The following is a 21,195-nucleotide window of genomic DNA, read 5'->3' as shown; positions in this document are numbered from 1 at the left end:
GACAAGAGTTTCTCCTAACAAAAAGGATATATGTAAGCACAGGATCGAGGCAAAATGTGTCATCAAACATCCCATACATCTTCTAGATGATTCTCAGGTAATATGTGTTGTCCACATTGTAATCCTTGCTCGCCTTTTTACTCTTGGATTAACACAGAATACCACAACTTGTTAGCCAACAATCATTTTATGAATACTCAGCTCCATAGTACCATTTCTGGCATGCCAAAATTTGACCAATTCCCAGCATGCCAAACCTGGTATCATTCTGGTACCAATTCCTACCTTAGTAGTACCCAATTTGAAGCTTCTCTAGATTCTGAATAGTACCAAACAGATGCATAGTACCATTGTTTGGTAGAAATGCTCCAAAGTAAAGATGCACAAACCCAATTAGGTACGTTTTTGTATCTGGAAAGTTGTTATTTTGAAACTATGGATCCATTTTGTAGCTTTGCAATATACAAAAACGTACCCAAATTGGTACTAGGTTTCCAAATTGGTACTATGCAGGGTACATACATGTACCCACTTTGGCACTAGGGATCCTGTTCGATACTGTGAATTTAGGGTGGTACTATGCAATGTATAGAATTTGGTACTAGGGATATTGTTTGATACTATGAATTCAGGTTGGTACTATGCAATGTACAAGATTTGGTACTAGGGATCCTTTTTGGTACTATGAATTCAAGCTAGTACTATGCAATGTACAGGATTTGGTACTAGGGATCTTTTTTGCTACTATGAATTCAAGCTAGTACTATGCAATGTACAAGATTTGGTACTAGGGATCCTTTTTGGTACTATGAATTCAAGCTAGTACTTTGCAATGTACAGTATTTGGTACTAATGATCCTTTTGGGTACTATGAATTTAGGTTGGTAGCATGCAATGTAGAGAATTTGGTACTGGGGATCATGTTTGGTACTATGAATTCAGGCTGGTACCATGCAATGTACAGAATTTGGTATTAGGGATCCTGTTTGGTACTAGGTTTGGTACTATGAATTCAGGCTAGTACCATGCAACGTACAGAATTTGGTACTAGAGATCCTGCTTGGTACTATGAACTCAGGCTAGTACCATGCAATGTACGAAACTTGGTACTAGGGATCTTGTTTGGTACTCTGAATTCAGGCTGGTACCATGCAATGTACAGAATTTGGTAGTAGGGACCCTGTTTTGTACTATGGATTCGGTTGGTACTATACAATGTACATAATTTGGTACTATGGACCTTGCTTGGTCCTAGGAATACAGGCTGGTTCTATGCAATGTACAAAAATGTACCCACTTTAGTACTATGAATCCACTTTGGTACTATCAATCCAGTTTGGTGCTTTTATGCACTTAATTTGGTACTATAGCCTGAAATCTGGCAATACAGTGCCAAATTTGGTATTTTAGAATGACTTGGTGGTTTACATTGTTAATGTTGGTACTGTAAACTACTTTGGTGCTTTGTTGTTTTATAGTAATATTCTGAGCTCTAATGTGGATCAAATTTTGTATATAGGTGGAGCTCTACAGAAGATTCAAAAGCACGTATCCTGCGGTGGAGTTGTCACTTAGGTCCTTTGAAACACTCAAGCCATTTTTTGTTCGAAAATTAAAGGAGCGCTATACTTGCTGTTGTATTTACCATATCCAGATGGTATACTTCAGGGATGCTTTCAATCAAATGCACTAGAACAAGTTTGGGCATCACACAAAGGAACATCCATGCACATGCTCCATTTGTGGTACACAGTGTGAAGTAGGTGAGTCATCTGCAAACCAGGCAGTTTTTCAGCACATAAGTATCTTGTTGGATTTCATATTGTGCCCTCGCCCTAAGGATCATGAATATCATGCACAGAGATGCTTGCTGGGAGAGTGCCCTAGATGTGGTGTAAGAAGTTGTCATTCTGCCCAGACGAGATTGCAGCAGATAGAAGGGAGGTGATTGTTAAGATATTTAAGGATGTGGGTATTGGACAGGTTAATGCTGAAGGAAATGAGAAGAAGAGAAAGGAGTTAGTCTTGGAAAGGATGAAAAGTGCAACTTTCATTCATCTTTTTTCAGATCATCTGAAAAGCTTTGTCAAGCACAACTTTGTTTTTAGGTGGCAGGCCCAACAATTTAAAGACTGCTTGCTAAAGTTTCCAAGCGACGTTGTGGTTTCTGTTGTTGATTTTGCAGAGAATTACAGCTTTAAAGTGTAGAATGAGATTCAGTCCATGCATTGGTGGTCAACACATGTCACAATACTGGTGCACATCTCTTATATCAGAAATTCAGTAGGAGCCATTGAGAAGACTCTGCATTTTTACATATCAGACTATAAGCTCCATGACACGCTCTTTGTTCAGCATTGTTTTCTCTTGCATGACAGTTGGATGAAACAACAAGGACAGTGTTTCTGTTATCATTGGGTTTGGTCAGATGGTGCCGCTTCACAGTTCAAGGCACGACGACCATACTATTTTGTAGCCAGGTATTATCAGTTGTTTGACAGGATTGCATATGATGCACAACTTCTCGGCTTCAGGACATGGAAAAGGAGAGCATGCTGGTGCATGTGCTGTTATCAAGAGAATCTTGACGCATGAGGAGCTAAAGCCCGATGGCTGGCCCATGAAGTGTGCGGCTGATGTGGTCAATTTTCTAAACGCGAGGTTTAACACAACGAGGGAAGGTGGGGGTGCCAGCACAAGAAGGGTCTTCTAGTTGGTTTCTCCGAATGATTTGTTGCGTTCTCCACTATGGGACTGCAAACCAATTGCAGGGTCTCGCTCATTCCATTGTGTTGACGGCTACTCAACACACAATCCATGTGATGTGCGTTTTCGGACGCTGTCTTGCTTTTGTGATCCTTGTGTGCATGGGCAATGGAGGAGATGCAATAATAAACAGCGCACTGAAGAATGGAAATATCTCTCCATTGAGCCATTGACAGAGTCTCTACAAGTCAGTAGTGATGAGGACGAGGATGATGAGGAGAACTACAATGATCTGCTTTCCTCCCAAGTGAGTGTGGATTTAACCATGCCTATGTATGAAGGAGACCCTAAGGTGCTGAGCCAATTACTGTCCATTGGGGATAACTTTGAAGTGAAAGCAGCCGAGAAGAAAGAGGACTTCTATCTTCTAAAGTGCATCAAAAGCATGTACCAGGCACCAAGAGTACTGAAGGACCTTTGGCATAACAAGATCGTAAAGGGTGGAATTCTGGTTGAGGGTTTGTACTATGCCCTGGTTGAGGGCAAAGTTGATACTTATACCCTATTGAATGAGAACCACCGGTCATGATCTACTCCCATCTTGTTAGAGCCATACGGTTCCCCATGGAGGTCAAACCGTGCCTGCATAACCATTTTAAACTATCCTCAGAGATATATGAAAATATCTACAACAGTATGCCATATGACGATGGGAGTGACCACGAGGGGAGCCATACAACGTAAACCCCAACTACAAGTCTAGCCACTGGAAGCAACAATTGTAATTCTCTTGAATAGAATCTTACTTGTGATCAGTAGTGTGTACTTGCTAATTTGTTTTTAGCTGACTCTTGTAGTACGAAATTTGATAGCCAGACTGCCTTATCCTTGTTTGATAGTAGGATACTTTAATATGGTTGAAAATATCTTAGGCAGGTGCAAGAATCCGGGTTTATTTATCAATGGGACATAAATTAAAGTGGGAAGGAGTAATCAATGCTTGTGGGTTATTTGACATTTCTGCTGATTCAAGCTTCACATGCAAATAGCAATAGAAAAATTACCAAAGAAATGGCAAGAAAAAGATCATGTGCAGAAAAATTAAGTGCATGTGTAAAACTTTTGCAGACGAAGGTTCATGCCCAACAATAATTTCTTATTACACGAAAATGTCAGTCTTTTACAAAATCTTTTACACATCAGAGGGGTCAAACCTATACGAGTACCCTTCCAAAGATACAAAGTAGTCAACAACATACACGGAGATGTCGTCCTCTACATCAAACAGGGGTGTGCGCCGGCTATAAGCGGTGGGAAACTTCTCATCTAGCCATCGTGTGATCCATGGAAGAATGACATCCATGAGATACTTCGGCTTGTTCGGATCGTAATAGTTTGGCTCATATGTCCAAATGCAGCAGCACGACTCATAATCGTTCTTCAATGATTTGTATCTTATGTCGTCCACAAGGAGCGTGCTGGCTTCATTAAATTGAGGATGCTTGCGCCAAACTGTTCGTAGGAGCTTCAGGAAAATGGGCTTGTCGTCGAACTGCCCCAAAAGGCCTGCCACATCCTTCATAGAGGAAGCCCATCACAATGGGACTGGTCAAAAATATCTGTGTCAAGTAAACTAAGTTGTTAGAGCAGGTATACAGTTCAGAGTACCAAAGTCTAAAAAATAGGAACAAGTTCTGTACATAACAATACCAAAGCACCAAAGTACCAAAGTACCAAAACTACCAAAGGACTTAATCACCAAATTGTGAAAAACAACAAGTTCTGTACATAACAGTACCAAAGTACCAAAGGACTTAAATCACCAAAAAAAGAAAAATAGCAAGTTCTGTACATATCAGTACCAAAGTACCAAAGTACCAAAGGAATTAAATCACCACAGTCTGAAAAACAGCAAGTTCTGTACATAACAGTACCAAAGTACCAAAGGACTTAAATCACCAAAAAAAGAAAAACAGCAAGTTCTGTACATAACAGTACCAAAGTACCAAAGTAAGCTGTGCAAATAGTACCAGGTTGTATGGACAGTATCAAGTTGTGCAAACAGTACCAAAAGTACCAAATGTACCAAAGGACCAAAATGAATAAAAATAACCAAAAAGAACCAAAAGAAACAAATAGTACCCAATTGTCCAAAAAGTTCGGAGAGTGTGGCACAGTCAATGCTATAACCTGTTTCTAAGGTTTTCGCCTGCCCCGCACCTTCGGCCTCATGGATTTCGTCTCCTCCTTAAAATAAGCTACCTCCTCCATGCCATACACTTTCGCACCCTCCTTCGCACCCTCGGCAGGTTCCGCCTCCTTCGCACTGTCAGCAAGTTCCGCCTCACTCTTTGCCTGCTACCATGTCTTTCTGCCTGCCTTCTCCTCTACATACTGAAGCGGTCCGGGGCGGGCAACAAGAAGAGCAACCTCTAGACACCCTTCAAGGTTCCCGTGCTGCTCAATGGGGCTGGGGCACAACACAACACAAACCAAAACAACAAACCCACAGCCAAATCCCAACTACACAATTGGCACCACCTAGTTTAAGAGCGAACTAGGACGCAAAAGAGGAGAATCGTTAGAGCAACCCACAAACAAGCAAGGAATTTACACTAACCCTAACACCAATGGAACACTCTCACACACTAAAACACGAGAGAGAGAGAGAGAGAGAGAGAGAGAGAGAGAGAGAGAGAGAGAGAGAGAGAGAGAGAGAGAGATGGTGCTCGGGCTGCTTTGAAGTGTATCGTTAATGATCAAGCAAACATAAATATATATATGTAAGAAAGAGAGAGAAGGGGGAAGGGGGTGCTTGTTGCACTAATGCCTTCTTACAAATTTGTCATGACCAATCAAAGTGAGATTAGTATTTGTTCAACATAGCCTGAGTAAATTACACCACAACACATCACAAGAAAAAAAGCCACCCCAATCACTTTTTTAAGGCCAGGGGAGTCCTCTCCACCTTGTCGCCCTCTTACAGCATGTGGGATTTATGGCTAAATTGATAACAATACCCGGAGACAAGCTATCAAGAACTTAAATAAAACACCAAGACACTTACAAATCATTATTGTCCATGACTTCACGTTGGAAGGGAGACAAGGTATCCATGCTTAGTCCAAATTCACCCTCCTTGATTCAGCAAATGTTGGGCTTACACTAGTAGGAGAAATGATAGATTTCCTACTCTCAATTGAATGATCACTCTCTCTTACAATGGCATAGAGTTCCCTTGCTAATCACCCCTAATACAACACATACATATGCCTAATGCCAATGAGATTCCACTCAAGAGCTCCTTCTCAAGAGGTTGAGCTTGGCTTCTCAAGCTATAGCATAGTGCTCTTTCTTCTCACTTTTTTGTGCTAGCTACACCCTCCTTTTATAGCAATTTTGAAGGCTAGGGTTACTCCTCTAACCATGGTTGGGTTAGATTTTCAGCAATTTACCTAATTTCTTTTGCTTGGAATTATCAAGAAGTTGGTGGGGAAAGAGAGAGGAGAGAAATGGAGGTGATAGGACTTTTCATAGTGGGTTAGTGTTAGTAGAGTTAGTATTAATTTACAAACGGAATTGGAATTTACAATGGGAGTAGCCATGTAGGATACAAATAAGGAAGAAAAACTCTTAAGAGGTAAGAAAAGGTGGATTTCTTACAAGGTTGATGCTCCAAGTGTCTTGAGTAGGGCCAATTTTGACGCTTGTTGACGGTCCACTAGCTTTGACGGTACATTTTTTCTCCACTCTTGACCTTCCTTGAGAGACAAGGTAATTGAAGCTGAGTAATCAATCACCATGATGCTGTCTTTCAAGAGAAGAGGCTGAATTTTGTGGTTTTTTTGATAGATATGGGTAATTTGGAGGAGGAAAAATGAGACTAGGTGGTCACTTTTGGAATGGAATTGTGTGTGGGAGGTATGAGTTCACCATGGTTTCTCTTATTCTTCAAGGTTGAGGAGAAGGTGAGTAGGGTGCAGAGAGGAGTGGTGAAAGAGGTGGGGATGATGAGTGGAGAAGTGTGTGTGAAAGAGGAAAATGATAAAGTGGAAGAGAGAGTGTGGCTGCAAAGCATGGGAAAATTGGAGTCCACTAATAAAATCATAGCTCACAGCTCGTAGCTCAAAAAAATATGAAAAAATTTGAGACAAAAGTTCAACCCACGAGCTACAACTTTTGTTTGTATCACCTTTTCAAATTCGGAGAGCAAGTGAACTTTAAAAATTCAGCAAAACCGACTGTTTTTTTCCACTGCACAAAGTCCTTGTGGGGTCCTTCTTTGGATGATTCTTTTGAATACCTCCAAGAGTGAGCCCTCCATAGTGCATGTATGCATGCCACCTACCCTTGACCTTATTTGGTAGGTCTATAATTGAAGATATTGTTGAGATCATGATATAAGTGAATAGTACAACTAAGAAAATCAAATATTGAGGGGTCTAAAAAATATGTACATGTCAAATATAAATAATATAAGTGGAAAAAATATAAAGGGGTCAAAAGAAATCTCTCTCATTATGAGGCTACCATAAAAAGATAAATATTTTTGGTGTTCTAATTTAAAAAAAAAAAAAAAAATAGATGTAGGAAGGGAAAAATCACAATAGTGAAAAAATATACACATAAATAAAACTAGTTTTTTTGGATTTTTGTTGGGGTGGAGTTACACCAAATATAAGAGAAGCTTACATGAAAATATTTCTATATGGAATAAAGAGTATGAAAAATGGTAAGAAAAATTGTGGTAATGGTGAGGCAATGTACAGAGCATAAATAACACACACCTAGGTAGAAATATTTAAATAAATACCAAAATAATTATGAAAAAATCTTTTATTTAGGTCCTATATACAAAGAAATATTTACACACGCATGGGCCATAATATACTTATATTTTTATATTTTTTATTTTTTTAGCTCAACTAGCCCAATGACTAGCTAATTGAGGGTTTTTTTTTATTTTAGTAAGGAGATATGGGAAAAGTCCCCTAACTCACACACACCTATATACAGTGAAAGGGTGAGGGTAACCACAGTGTTTGAGTGATTTGATAGGGTGAGATAACTCACTATGGCAATTACAGAGAGCCGAAAAACGGCTATCAATACTTTGGAGTTGCATCCAAACACTCGGCCGCTGAGGGAACTTCCACTGCCACCTCCTCATCAGCCTGAATTTTTGCATTGTTCTTCTTGCCTAGCTCTATCTCTATGTCATCAACTTCCTCAATCGGTTCGCTTTCTTGTTTATCCTTCTCCTGCACTTCAGTTTTCAGTTTAGCTTTTGCCATACCCGAGCCCACACCAGCCTCAGACCCTTTCCCTTCCATTGTGCTGGCATTAGGGCCTTGCTGGCTTTCTTGCGCTTCGGCTTTAGTGTTATCTTCCTCCAAACTGGAGTCTAGAGCAAGCTCACCCTTTTTGCCTTCCATCGTGTTGGCACCAATGTCATGCAGTACTTCATGCACTGACTTATAAGGATCTTCCTGGAGCATGTGACTGGCATCTGACTTGCCGTATCCAAAAAGATCCTTCCGATACACAAGGGTGTTGGTGTTGTCATGGGTGTCCGCACCGAATGATCCTCTCCCTACATATACACAAAGATGAAAGAGAAGATTAGATCATAAATTCAACTGATATTATAAGCATGTAGTCTCCAACACAAACACCCCACTTACTTTTCAATAACGACGTCCTTGAAATCCAGGCCTTTGCCTTTGAAGGGATTACAGTGTTGCAAAGTGCCTTCACGCACCTATCTTCCATTCTCAATACACCTGCAAAACTCAGTGGATGGTACTGATGCCTGCAGGGAAGCATGAAGGTACCAACCACGTAAGAAGCCTCCAAAGCCTCCCCACAGGCAACACAAAAACCAAACACATGTATTGTGTTTTCAGGGTCCACAACATGAGGCCTTGGAGTCAACGTGTGAGTCATCCCTCTCTTCACATTAGCAGAGAGCTTGCTTACAAATTCGTACTGGTCTTGGGTTTCCAAGGACTCGTTGTAGAGCCTGGCATACTCTCTCTGCAAAACAGAATGCTCTCGTAATTTACTTACCAAAACAACCAAGATGCATGGAAGAACACATGCAATAGAAAAATATTCTTGAAAGAGTACCAAAATAGAACAAAACAGTACCCAACAGGCACCAAAACAGTACCAAAATTGACTGCTAGCAAGGAATAACACATGCAGTACCAAAATATTATTGGACAGTTACAAAATAGAACCAAGACAATACCAAATCAAACAATTAGCAAAGAAAACATTATTAGAAGAAAATACCAATGTAGTATCAAGGTACTAGAAATACGAGAAGTACCTAAAGTACCAAAAGTTTTAACAGTACCAGAGCAGTTTCAAGCACCAAAAGTACCCAAGTCATACTCAACATTACAGTATAAGACAGTAACTAGAAAGTACCAAAATAAGTAATCAGACTACCCAAAGAGCAGATAAATACCCAGAGTACCAAGGATTCTGCCACATAGCACCCAAGGCAAATCTGTAAAGTATATGAGTACCAAAATTCTCAAGGCAGTGCCAAAATGGTCAAATAGAGAACCAAATAAAATAAATAAGCACAAAAGGTTACAAGGAAAGTACCAAAAGTACAAAAATAGGTTGAAGTACCAAATGTTTCAACAGTACCAAATCAGTATCAAGCACCAAAAGTACCCAAGTCATACTCACCATTACAGTATAAGACTGTAACTAGAAAGTACCAAAATAAGTAATCAGACTACCCAATGAACAGATAAGCACCCAGAGTACCAAAGATTGTGCCACATAGCACCCAAGGCAAATCTGTAGACTATATGAGTACCAAAAATTCTCAAGGCAGTACCAAAATGGTCAAAGAGAGAACCAAATAAAATAAAGAAGCACAAAAGGTTACAAGGGAAGTACCAAATGTTTCAAAAGTACCAAAGCAGTATCAAGCACCAAAAGTACCCAAGTCAAACTCAACATTACAGTATAAGACTGTAACTAGAAAGTTCCAAAATAAGTAATAAGAGTACCCAATGAACAAAAAAGCACCCAGAGTACCAAAGATTGTGCCACATAGCACCCAAGACAATATCTGTAAACTATATGAGTACCACAAATTCTCAAGCCAATACCAGAATGATCGAAGAGAGAACCAATTAAAATAACTAAGTACCAAAAGGTTACAAGGGAAGTATGAACATAGTAGTTAGTGTTCGATTAAATACCCAAATCAGTTTAAAAAGTACCAAAACAGTCCAAAAATAAGCAAACCACTTTCAAAAAAAAACTGGAAAGTACCAAGACATTTAAAGAAGATACCAAAGCACTAAGCAGCATGTACCATAGCAGTCCCAAAATAGAATTGAAAAAGACCAAATGATCAGAAAAGCACCAAAAGTACCATGGATTGTGCCATTATAGAATCCAAAACAAAACAAATAGTACAGTGTAAGACTCAAAAATTAGAAACAAGGAAGTAAAAGTACCAAAACAGTTAGAGAGAGTACCAAACCAGTCCAAGATAGTAATAAAACCCATAAAAATGTCAACAAATAAACCAGTCAAGAAGTGAAACATGCCAAATCACCAAACCTTGTGCATAATAAAAACTTTCAACAGTTGTACACAATGCAATAAGCCAGAAATACAATACCTCCTGCTGTTCAATCTCAGCTTGGAGCTTCTTGACATTTTCAGAACCCCGTGCCGTCTTAACAAGCGCCGACTTATCAGCCTCCACCTCTCTGATCTCTTCATCAGAGATAGGTATTTGCTGTCGCAGCACACCGATGCACGCCTCCAGGGTATCAATATCCTCCATCAAACTTTTCGCCACGCCCTCTTTACCCTCATATACCAGTAGCTGGTCCTTGTTTGCTTGAATAGAGGCCTTCAGGTCTGTTAGTTTTGATGACCCTGGATGTGACACCTGCTTTTGGAGTCTTTGGAGCAATGCCTCTAAGTCAGGTAGGTAGTCAGCCACTGCCCCTCTGACACCTTGCTCTGGTTTTGTGCAGATGTTGCTGCCACTTTGAGTCATGCGGGCCTTATTAACTGACTCCGGGACACTTCCAGGGGAGGAAGCATTTTGCTTCCTCCATGTCTCAACTTTACGGTCAAGACCACCAGTCCTAAATGATATCATCTGCAACACTCCTTCCCCAAACCGGGCCCATGCTATTCTATGCCCTGTTGGGTCTTTTCTCGCTGCATCACATTTCTCGAACGCATAACCCTTAGCAAATTTTGTGGTCAGTTCACCGCATGAAGGGGGTCCCTGATAAACTTTGGAGAATAGAAATCTGCAGTCATCCACCAGATGTGGCTGCAAATGATTTAAATAAATTTTGTTGTTCTTTTGGAACTTGTACTTGAAAACAGATAACCACTGCTTGGATGGCAAGTCCTCATCAGTCAGGTCCTTAGGGAGTTTGCCTTCTAGACTAAGGCCATACTCCTCATGCAAGTCCTCTGCTGTATAACAGAACCTGGTTTGTTGAGGGTACTCCTCCATTTTATTCTTACCTGAAATGTCAAACAAATCAGAAATTATTGTGATACAAATCCAAAGTATCACATTTGTTACTGTACATTTAATAACTAATAACTAATGTGTTTACAATATGATTTATCCATACTCTATTTCCACGCAACTTCAACAATAGTCTGCAATAACTTCAGTTTTAATCCTTAGCATATGATATACAAAGCTCTAATATAAAGCAGGGAAACTATAGAATCATGTACATTGTCTTAGCTAAACCTTTCTATCCACAAACATTGAAGCTCCACAACCACTTTTCTAGAATATCCTAGAAAAATACACTTAATACTATAGAGCAAGCTGGATAATTAGCATGGTCAAAGTCAATTTTCTAATTTTTCTCTCATATGCATATGGATTACAAATGCGATGCTCCAAGGTATCAAATTTTACACTGAACATTTAAATTCAAAATTTTACACCATCTAATTAACACAAGCCTGATTCCAATGAATAGCTTACCACATCTTGACTTGTTGGCAGATTTTGATTCATCCTCATTGACACGGTGTGAGGTCCGTTCGGAGTCGATTTCAAAAGCCTTGAACTGTTTTGCACTAGCCCTTGTGTTGGGACTGCTTTTGTTCTCCAGCTCTGTTTGTTGAGAGGCGGGGGTGGAAGAACCTTTGTTGTTGCTTCTCCCATGGGTGGGCATTTCCTCCTTGGCCTTCCCTTTCTGTTTGCATGTTGAAGGTGACACTCTGTTGGCAGTAGCTCCCTTGGCCTTTGGGGTCCTCATGGTGGGAGAACTCACACGATAGCAGCTCTGGTACAATGCTGAGAGAGAGAGAGAGAGAGAGAGAGAGAGAGAGAGAGAGAGAGAGAGAGAGAGAGAGAGAGAGAGAGAGAGAGAGAGAGAGAGAGAGAGAGAGCAACTCTGCTACGAGGGGGAGAGAGAGCCCTAGCGCTGGCAGAAAGCGCTCAATTCAAACGGACGCAGTTCGGACCACTAAATCCACTAATTACACCACTACTCTCACACGGGCTAGCCCATTGTGAAACTGCATGACTTGTATTTTTGAGATACAACTATAGCTTAAAAAAACAAATTCCAAAAATTTTGGGCCTCAAAACTTTCCCTCCAAAGGACCAAACAGGTGGAAAAAAAATTGGCCCTTTTTTTGTCCCACCATCCTTTGCTTTCAGCCCTTAAGTAGCAGGGGACTTTTTTATCTTCCCTCAATTACCTCGAAAGGTGCTTTTCTCGTGGAAGTATGTACAATGTTATTGTAGGAAAACTCCACTAAGGGTAAGTACTTCTCCCATTGGGACCTTTGATCTACTTTCGTTACATAGGCTTTTAGTAGATCAAGAATTGTTAGGTTATCTATTTCACTTTGGCCATCCGTTTGCGGGTGATAGGCCGAAGAGAAGTTTAGCCTTGTTCCTAAATTCTCAAAGAGACCCTTCCAGAAATTTATGGTCATTCTAGGATCTCTATCCACCACTATGGACATTGGCAAGCCATGGTACTTGAAAATTTGTGAAATGAAGAGGGTTGCCATTTGATGGGCTTTGATAGTATTTTTGATAGGTATAAAATGAGCTTGTTTACTGAACCTGTCTACTATCGTTCATATTCCCGTATTCCCATGGATATATTAGGCAATCCAAAGATAAAATCGATGGATATGCTCTCCCATGGTGAATTAGGGATTGGCAAAGGTTGAAGCAATCGAGGTTGCTTCCCTCTATCAAACTTCGTCTTTTGGCATACCACACATTTAGAAACATACTCTTGTATGTTTGCTTTCATGGTAGGCCAATAGAAATATGTTTCAAACCCTTCATATAAAAATTAGTTTTAGTGAGGATTGAATTAATATATTTATCTCTTTATTACAACACATACAGAAGGAGGTAAATTGGATTGGATATGCCCTTGAGGGCCTGCAAGTTTTTGGTTTTTACTTAAGCCAAAATTGATGCTTTATAAAAGGGATTTTTTGGTGCATAACTCAAGTTGTTAATCAATTTACTTTATGCTTTATGGTACTTAGGATTTTGGGCCTGAAAATATGGCAAAACAAAAATTGAAAAACTAACCTATGAGTTAAAATAGGACACTTAGATCAAAAGGGGTAATGGCCTTTTGATCAAAATGATAATCATGTTAAATATATATTTAAGGTCTTATGAAACATTGGGCTATATAGAAACCATACTTACAATTACTGCCAATAAATGAGATAATAAAATTTTTCATTAAAAACTAAAGAATTGAAAGACATGAACACTTTGGACAATGGTTTTAAGGTAAAAAGAGATGTAAGTTGGACATGGATAATAACTGATATAGTCCATTGACACCTATAATACACATCCAAGGCAAATGAATCTGTTGTCTTGTTTGGATGAATGCAGGTGAGGACTCTATTCTTTCTTGGATTTTTTTTTTGGCTTTAAGCTATTGTCTGTTAGATAGTACACTTGCTCCTACCACTTGGGAAGTAATTCTTTATCGGATCATTTTCATTGTATATTGGAATGTGGCTTCATTCCAATATATGATGTACATAGAGAATTCCAAGACTTAGTTTTGTATTAATTTTTACCTTTTCTCTAGAGCCAGCTGTCTTTTGAATGTAAAAGTTCATTCTTGTCTTATTATATAAGGTAAAACAGCTACACACACGTCCTATACATAAGGTTTGAAAAAACCAAGACGCTGGCTTTAGAAACTTCCTTGAGTCTTGGTTTTATGTCTAGACCCACTGCCTTTAAATCCTTGATTGGTTGGCTGGTGTTAGGTGGTCCCACACAGATTCCGATTTCTTGCTCATGGCTAACATGGTCTCTGACCTTGCCGATTTAAGGATAAACTACTGGACTAATCTTATATACTTTCTTTCAGGATCACAAAATTTTAAATTGACAGCTCGCATGAGGTTAAACCACGACCCGGAGAAACATACAAGGAGTTTAGTACAAATTAGATTTTACTTAAAGGACCAGTCCCCTAAAAATGCCCTAGTTGTTAGAACTAGACCTTTTTTAGCTAGATGGGCCAAACTTTGTGTTATCTATTACCACAAATAATCCATGACTTACTAACTAATATTATCTATTACAGACCCTTGCTCTCTTGCAAGGCCTGGAACTATCTTCTGAGCCCCTCTCTATGGCTACCTCTCTTGTCCTCATATGTATTAGCAGTTTGGATGCTTCTCAATTAATATATGACTTGGCTCTATCTTCTGACAAAAAACTGTCTATTTTACACATGTTGTGCTTTAATGATTGGGTCAAGATTCTAGCTACCTTGGACAAGGACTCCAAAGATGGAGTGAAGATGATTTCCCAGTACATTGCCTATACTTTCTATACAATATCAGCAAGAGCTTGCCTTATTTTCTACTTTTGGAGGAGAATTATCTAACTTTTTGAAGAAATTGTGTGGGCTCAATCCATCTTTTATCAGTGCCCTTGCTGCCCCCTCTATCCCTCAAACATGTGGAATGTTTTGCAGAGATAGTGCAGCTCTTGAGGCTGCAAGGAATTCCAAAACAATCTTTGCTCCCTAAGTGACTCTAACCCTTTAGAGAGGGTATCCAAGGTTTTTCCTTTCCTTCATGTTAGACATATTGAAATTGAATCCTTTGGTGTGGACCATCAGCTTTGGGTTCTACCTAACAAAGCTTTTCTGGCACCTATTCTTAGCGAAACTTGGGTATATCTGGCTAACCTCCCGGCTGCCACTATTGAGGATTGTAGACTCAAAATTTTGAAAGGAGGCCAATTCTTCGACAAAGGAGAACTCATTAAAGCCCCCTTCAACCTCAACCTGATAGACCACTCCAAGTGCTCCTCTAATACAGGTCTATACATACGGACAAAAGGGAACATGGAATTTGCTAAAAGTAATCTGAATTTCTACACGGAATCCATCTAGAATGTTTTTCAACCTTATGTTAAATGTGCTCGTAAATTTCTTGACCCTAAACCTTCATGCGAATCTAGCATTATGTGGTTTGACCATGCTATCTGGTTTATCCTCAATCATTTGGACCAGCTCTTTCCTGAAAAACCAGTGGACTTTCACCTGTCTCTCATCTGCTCTTGGCTAGGTGTCCAGGCCAAACAATTAGTTATTGCTCAAATTGCTTTCAACATTTTTCGTGGGCTTATGCTAGATATCCTCAAAGAATTGAAAGCGAATGAACCGGGGACTTATTTAACTACCTATGCAAATTACAAAGGTGTTATGATTATCACCAGTCTTCTCAAGCCTTCTATTGATGATGATGATTCCTCCTCACTAAAAAGACCCAACTCTCTTGCCACCCCTAATTCTTTTACTTCATTCGTGACACCCAGCTCCTCCTCTATTTTTCTAGAGAAAAATCTTGTAGCTTCACTAGGGGAAGAGGTAGGAACACCCCTATCAGGCACCTTCTTGACTTCTGTTCACTTATGATTGTGCAGGTTGTTGTTGGCCCTTGTGGAAGATTGTCTCTGACCAAAAAGACATCTGGCAAAAAGTATATTTACGAACACTATCTGTTTCAAAATGCACTTGTGGATTGGGTACACCCTAAAACACTTTTTTTGTGAATGTTTTAACTTACTTTTTGGAAATTGTGAGATACTTGATAATGTTCTTATTGGTTGGAAATATCAACAATCCATTAAGAATGTGGTCTATAGTAATGATTTCTTGTGACACAGCACTATGCTTGCTTGTGATTGTGATAAACTTGTCCCATACTGCAAAATTTTGTATACTTATGGCTTACACGTCTGTACTTGTTATCTGGATCTCATTGCAAATACCACAATTCAAAAAATCCTTGCAAAAGGACTTAGTCACATACCCACTTTTTTGAAAAATCCATATCTTGCCTTAATAGCTTTGCTTAGCTATTTGGCTGACCTTGTCAGTACTCTCCGATTGGAGAAGACAGTCCTACTGGACTTAGTTAAATTGGTTGAAAATTTCTTCTTTCAAATAATCTCACATATACCATTTCAATGGCTATCTACTAATAGCTCTTGGATCACACCACAAATAGCTGAAGATTCTCAAAAACTTTCACATAACTGGTTTTTTGTTGGACTTGATAAAAGCTCCAATTGCCCCACTCTTATATGCAAAAACTTGGTTTGGAATGCAACTAACTCTAGGATTTCTAGCAATGAATTCACACCACTTAATACTTTCCCCTATGAAGTCACTTATAATATTGCAAAACATCTAGAAAGTATAGGGTATTCTATTCAAAATACCAAGCTTCCTTTACTATTTCCTACATATAAATTAAACAAGCATAAATTTAGATGGATATCTAATGCCTCGAATAGTATTTTATCTAACATTACCAAAGATATTAACCTGTGCCTTGATCTTCTTCTTTCAGAATTTGAAAATGTATGTACCTCTAAACATAAAATCTGCTGTAACTTTCTTCAAATTCACTATAACCCTTTTTGCATGGTAAAAAAATGCCATTGAGGTTTCTCTAAGCCTACACAAACAAATTTGTCATCTCTTCAACAACCGATATTACTCAGTGCTATGAGAATATACCTTTGGAAGGTGAATTAGGACTAAAAGATGTTCTATTTTAGATGATTAAGCCGGCCTTCAAGGATGCTAGGATTTATGGTTTCTCTTACATATCGCTCTCCAAAAAACTTAGATGGAATAACAAATCACAATCTTCTCATCCACTCACTTCAATAAGGCAAAACTATTCAATAACATATCTTGGGTACATGATAACTGTACAATTCTCTTTGGAGGACAATGCTTTAATAAAAGTCAGGGCATTCCCATGGGATTTTCCTACTAACTTGTAATGTGTAATCTGTATTTAGACTTCTTTGAATACAAATGGTTTCTTAAAAACATGACAAAAGTAATTATCTTAAACTTTCAATTTTTAATCATACCTGATATATGGATGATTTATTAAGCCTCAATGATAGATTATTATCGGATGAGATTAATCATGTCTATCCTAACTGCTTAAAAATTGAACCAACCTTCAAACATGGGTTTACTTCACAAATAGGCTTGTTTGCCACTACTATCCAGTTCCTTAACTTCACAATTAGACTACATAACCCGTGTGTAAGAAACTATGACCAAAACTTCTCTTGGAAAGAGACCTATTAGATATTCCACCTATTGAATTTCTTAAAAAGAACAACAACCGACCACAACACACACACACACACACACACACACACACACACACACACACACACACACACACACACACACACACACACACACACACACACACATCAAGCACATGTGGAGGTGGGCGCTACCACCTCCACATATGCTTGAAGGGGAGAGAGGGAGAGACACAAACAAACACACACACACACACACACACACACACACACACACACACACACACACATATAAATAAATAAACAAATATCTCCCTCAATCACGTTTCAGGTAGGCACTTAACTCCCACCTTGACATGAGAGAGAGAGAGAGAGAGAGAGAGAGAGAGAGAGACCCCTCAAGCACATGTGATGGTGGACGCTTAGCTCGCACCTCCACATGTGCTTGAAAGAGAGTATGTATATGCCTCTCTCTCTCTCTCTCTCTCTCTCTCTCTCTCTCTCTCTCTCGTGATGGTGGGAGCTAGGCTCCCGCCTCCACATGTGCTTGAGAGAAAGATATACATATACATATATATTTATGTGTATGTGTGAGTGTCTTTTCTCTCTCTCTCTCTCTCTCTCTCTCTCTCTCTCTCCCTAAAGGGTATATGGAGGTGGATATTAGATACCACCTCCACATATGCTTGAGGGAAAGTATATATATGTCTCTCTCTCTGTCTCTCTCTCATGCCAGCTCCACATGTGGTTGAGAGAGAATATATATATATATATATATATATATATATATATATATATATATATATATCAAGCACATGTCGAGGTGGGAGCTAAGTGTCCACTTTCACATGACTATGCTTGAGGCTCCCTCTCTCTCTCTCTCTCTCTCTCTCTCGTGGAGGTGGGAGCTATGCACCCACCTTGACATGTGCTTGTGTGTGTGTGTGTGTGTGAGAGAGAGAGAGAGAGAGAGAGAGAGAGAGAGACGTATATCTCTCTCTCAAGCACATGTGAAGGTGGGAGCTAAGTGTCTCTCTCTCTCTCTCTCTCTCTCTCTCTCTCAAGGACATGTGGAGGTAAAATATAAGAGGGAGATGGGAGCTTAGCTCCCACTTCCACACATGGGGAGAGAGAGAGAGAGAGAGAGAGAGAGAGAGAGAGAGAGAGAGGTGCATGCATGTGTGTGTCTCCCCCCCCCCCCCCTTCTCTCTCTCTCTCGCATATGTGGAGGGAAGTCTATAAAATGGGGAAGGGGATAGAGGTAGAGAGAGTGAAGGGGAATTGAGAGAGAGAGAGAGAGAGAGAGAGAGATGGAGGGAGAGAAAAAGAGAGAGATTGAAGGAGTGGGAGATAGAGAGAAATAGAGATAGGGAGAGGTAACAAGAGACCAAAGGGAGTGAGAGAGAGGGGAGGGAGAGGGAGAGAAAAAAAAAAGCTTGCTCCAAAAATTCTCATCGGTGTGAGCTTTTTGGAGTGAGTTTTTTTTTCTACATATGGTGAGTTGAGCAATATCTGAAAAAAGATCACTCCAAAGATTGCTCCAAAAGCTCGCTTTAACCCTCAACTCTAAAAATTCTTGTCAAAGCAAGCTTATTTGGATTGAGTTTTTTTTTTCTACATTTGGTAAATTGAGGAATATCTGAAAAAAGATCACTCCAAAGCTCGCTCACCTCAACAATTATGCCACTTCCCCAAGCTACATTAAAATCTTTTTTTCCAATACAGAAAGAAGCCCATGAGGACAACATGCCATAGGAAGCATCTTAAGAGCCTCCCACTACTACTGAATCAAAAGTGCTAGAGAGTGCACAAGTCAAAGAACACACTGAATATCAAACAAAAGAAGATAAAAAGATGATACATGTGCAGATACCATCATGTTGGGAAGCTGTGAAGAATTGGGGATGCATTAAGAGTCCAACTCATCAGAATAGAGCAAAATGACCATATCTCCACCGCAAAGTGATATTTTTCACTTTCGTGCAATATATTGATTTGTTTGACCTCAAACACAAGGGGGGCACTCTACACATTACACTTGACCCTTACTAACCTTTAGCGGGCTCACAACTATTGTCTAGTGTTAAAAGTAGGATTGAAGGACTCGGATAATTTACTCCATTGACCAAACACACTTACTCCATTGACCAAACACACTGCTTCTTTCCCTCTCATAGTTATGGTTTAAGATTGTTACCACAAATAGACTAAAAGATGTCACTCAAATACTTAGAGCTATTAGTATTTTAGGAATCCACTTTTCTTTCAAATTACACTCCCACTTTGCTTCAACAACACCTCTTGATCTTGAACACTTTGGTTAGTGGCTAGTACTCATGGGGTATTAGTATGAGCTAGAATTTATGTGGTGTAAAGGTTCGAGTGTAATTTTTGAATCCTTGTGGTAGTCCATAAGGTTAATCTTGTTCCCGGGAGGCTACTTAATGGTGTTGATATTGCTACCATCTTCTTAATGGTTCTTTGTTCAAGCACGTTAGCATTATAAATACTAAAGGCATTGTCCCCCCTATGTTAGAGGCTGGAACTTGCCAATGGTGCCTTTTTCAAGCACATTAGAATTATTAAGACTAAAGGCATCCCCTTCCCCCCTATGTTGGAGCTTATCAATGGTGCCTTGCTCAAGCACATTTGCGTTATAATAGCTACATGCGTCCCCTTCCCGCCTCCTATGATGCCACTTAAGGGACCCCAAAATTCTAAAGTTTTGGGCCTCTTTTATACATATTTTTTCCGCAAAACAAATTATCTTGTGCCTGAAAAAGCCCTTCGATTTTCATCCATGATCATTTTCTAGAGATCTTTTTGCAAAAATCACCAAGTTTTCTCTAATTTCCATGGTAATTTCCACACGATAAGAAAAATGACAAACGTGCATGCATACTTGAAAAGGGAGGGAAATTGAGTGTGTCCTTTCTTGTCTTGTTGTAACCACGCCCACACCCCCTCTCTCTGTTGCAACCACATGCCCTTTCTCTCTCTGCTACAACCACACCCATGCGCCCTCTAGGTTGCCCCCCCCCTCTCTCTCTATCTCTCTCTATGCTACACTACACACTGCACATACTTCTCTCTCTCTCTCTCTCTCTCTCTCTCTCTCTCTCTCTCTCTCTCTTCCCCCACAAGCATGCATCAAAAAATCACGGACTACATCTCCTTGCATAAAGAAAACAAACATTTTAAAGTGTGGGAGTGGCATAAGGGACCCACCCACTTTAGGTCACATATAAGGGACCCAATATAGTGTGCAAGGGTCCCTTCAAAGGTTGCATATGAAACCTCTAGTGCAACCCCGTAACATTCTTTGAAATTTTGTCTAGGTCACTACACATAGCCCTTTCTTGTAGTGGGCTGAATTACCCAATACAAGCTTCATAGTGGATTTTCTCCATGCCTTGTGGAGGCGAGATAGACAAGGTGCCATATTGCCTTGCGAACCAAGGCATGTGATTACATATTTTGTGTTGCACACAAATCAATCACAAACATTACAAGATAACATATATGTTGGTGGAAAGATTAGCATATCATTAAAATAAATACATTACATCCCTTCACCTTGCAAGTCTTGGTTGCACCATTGTCTACATGATCAACTACAACATTGTGCAAATTTTTCCATCTATTTTATCTCGCCACTTGTATTTCTTGTGCACGATTGCTTTTATGTTGTCTTCGGGCCGTAGGCATTGATAGGAAGAGTCAAGATTTTACACCACCAATGGACAACTTCTTTGGAACATCCCAACCATTTTTAGACCTCTTTTTATCTTGCTCAATCTTAACACTAGTTTGGTACCACAACTATACATTATAGTGTCCTTTTTTGGATCATTTTGTAC

The 21,195-nt window shown here is 39.6% G+C and overlaps 1 protein-coding gene across 1 annotated transcript; it reads right to left on the bottom strand.

Moving 5' to 3' along the window:
• Window positions 1–3,898: 3,898 nt before the first annotated feature.
• On the bottom strand, window positions 3,899–4,288 carry LOC147458097 (uncharacterized). The gene has a single exon (XM_086511757.1). The coding sequence runs from the start codon at window positions 4,286–4,288 to the stop codon at window positions 3,899–3,901; it is 390 nt and encodes a 129-aa protein (XP_086367883.1).
• Window positions 4,289–21,195: the final 16,907 nt, after the last annotated feature.

Source organism: Adiantum capillus-veneris, chromosome 5, assembly GCF_014529385.1.
Source record: "Adiantum capillus-veneris isolate H3 chromosome 5, ASM1452938v2, whole genome shotgun sequence".
NCBI classification, from domain to species: Eukaryota; Viridiplantae; Streptophyta; class Polypodiopsida; order Polypodiales; family Pteridaceae; genus Adiantum; species Adiantum capillus-veneris.
Note: the sequence above shows the minus strand (reverse complement) of the source record. Positions and strands in the feature narration are given on the sequence as shown.

Bases quoted from the DNA above. Each gene is read 5' to 3' on its own strand.
- LOC147458097 (XM_086511757.1), bottom strand. From the start codon at position 4,288: ATGAAGGATGTGGCAGGCCTTTTGGGGCAGTTCGACGACAAGCCCATT.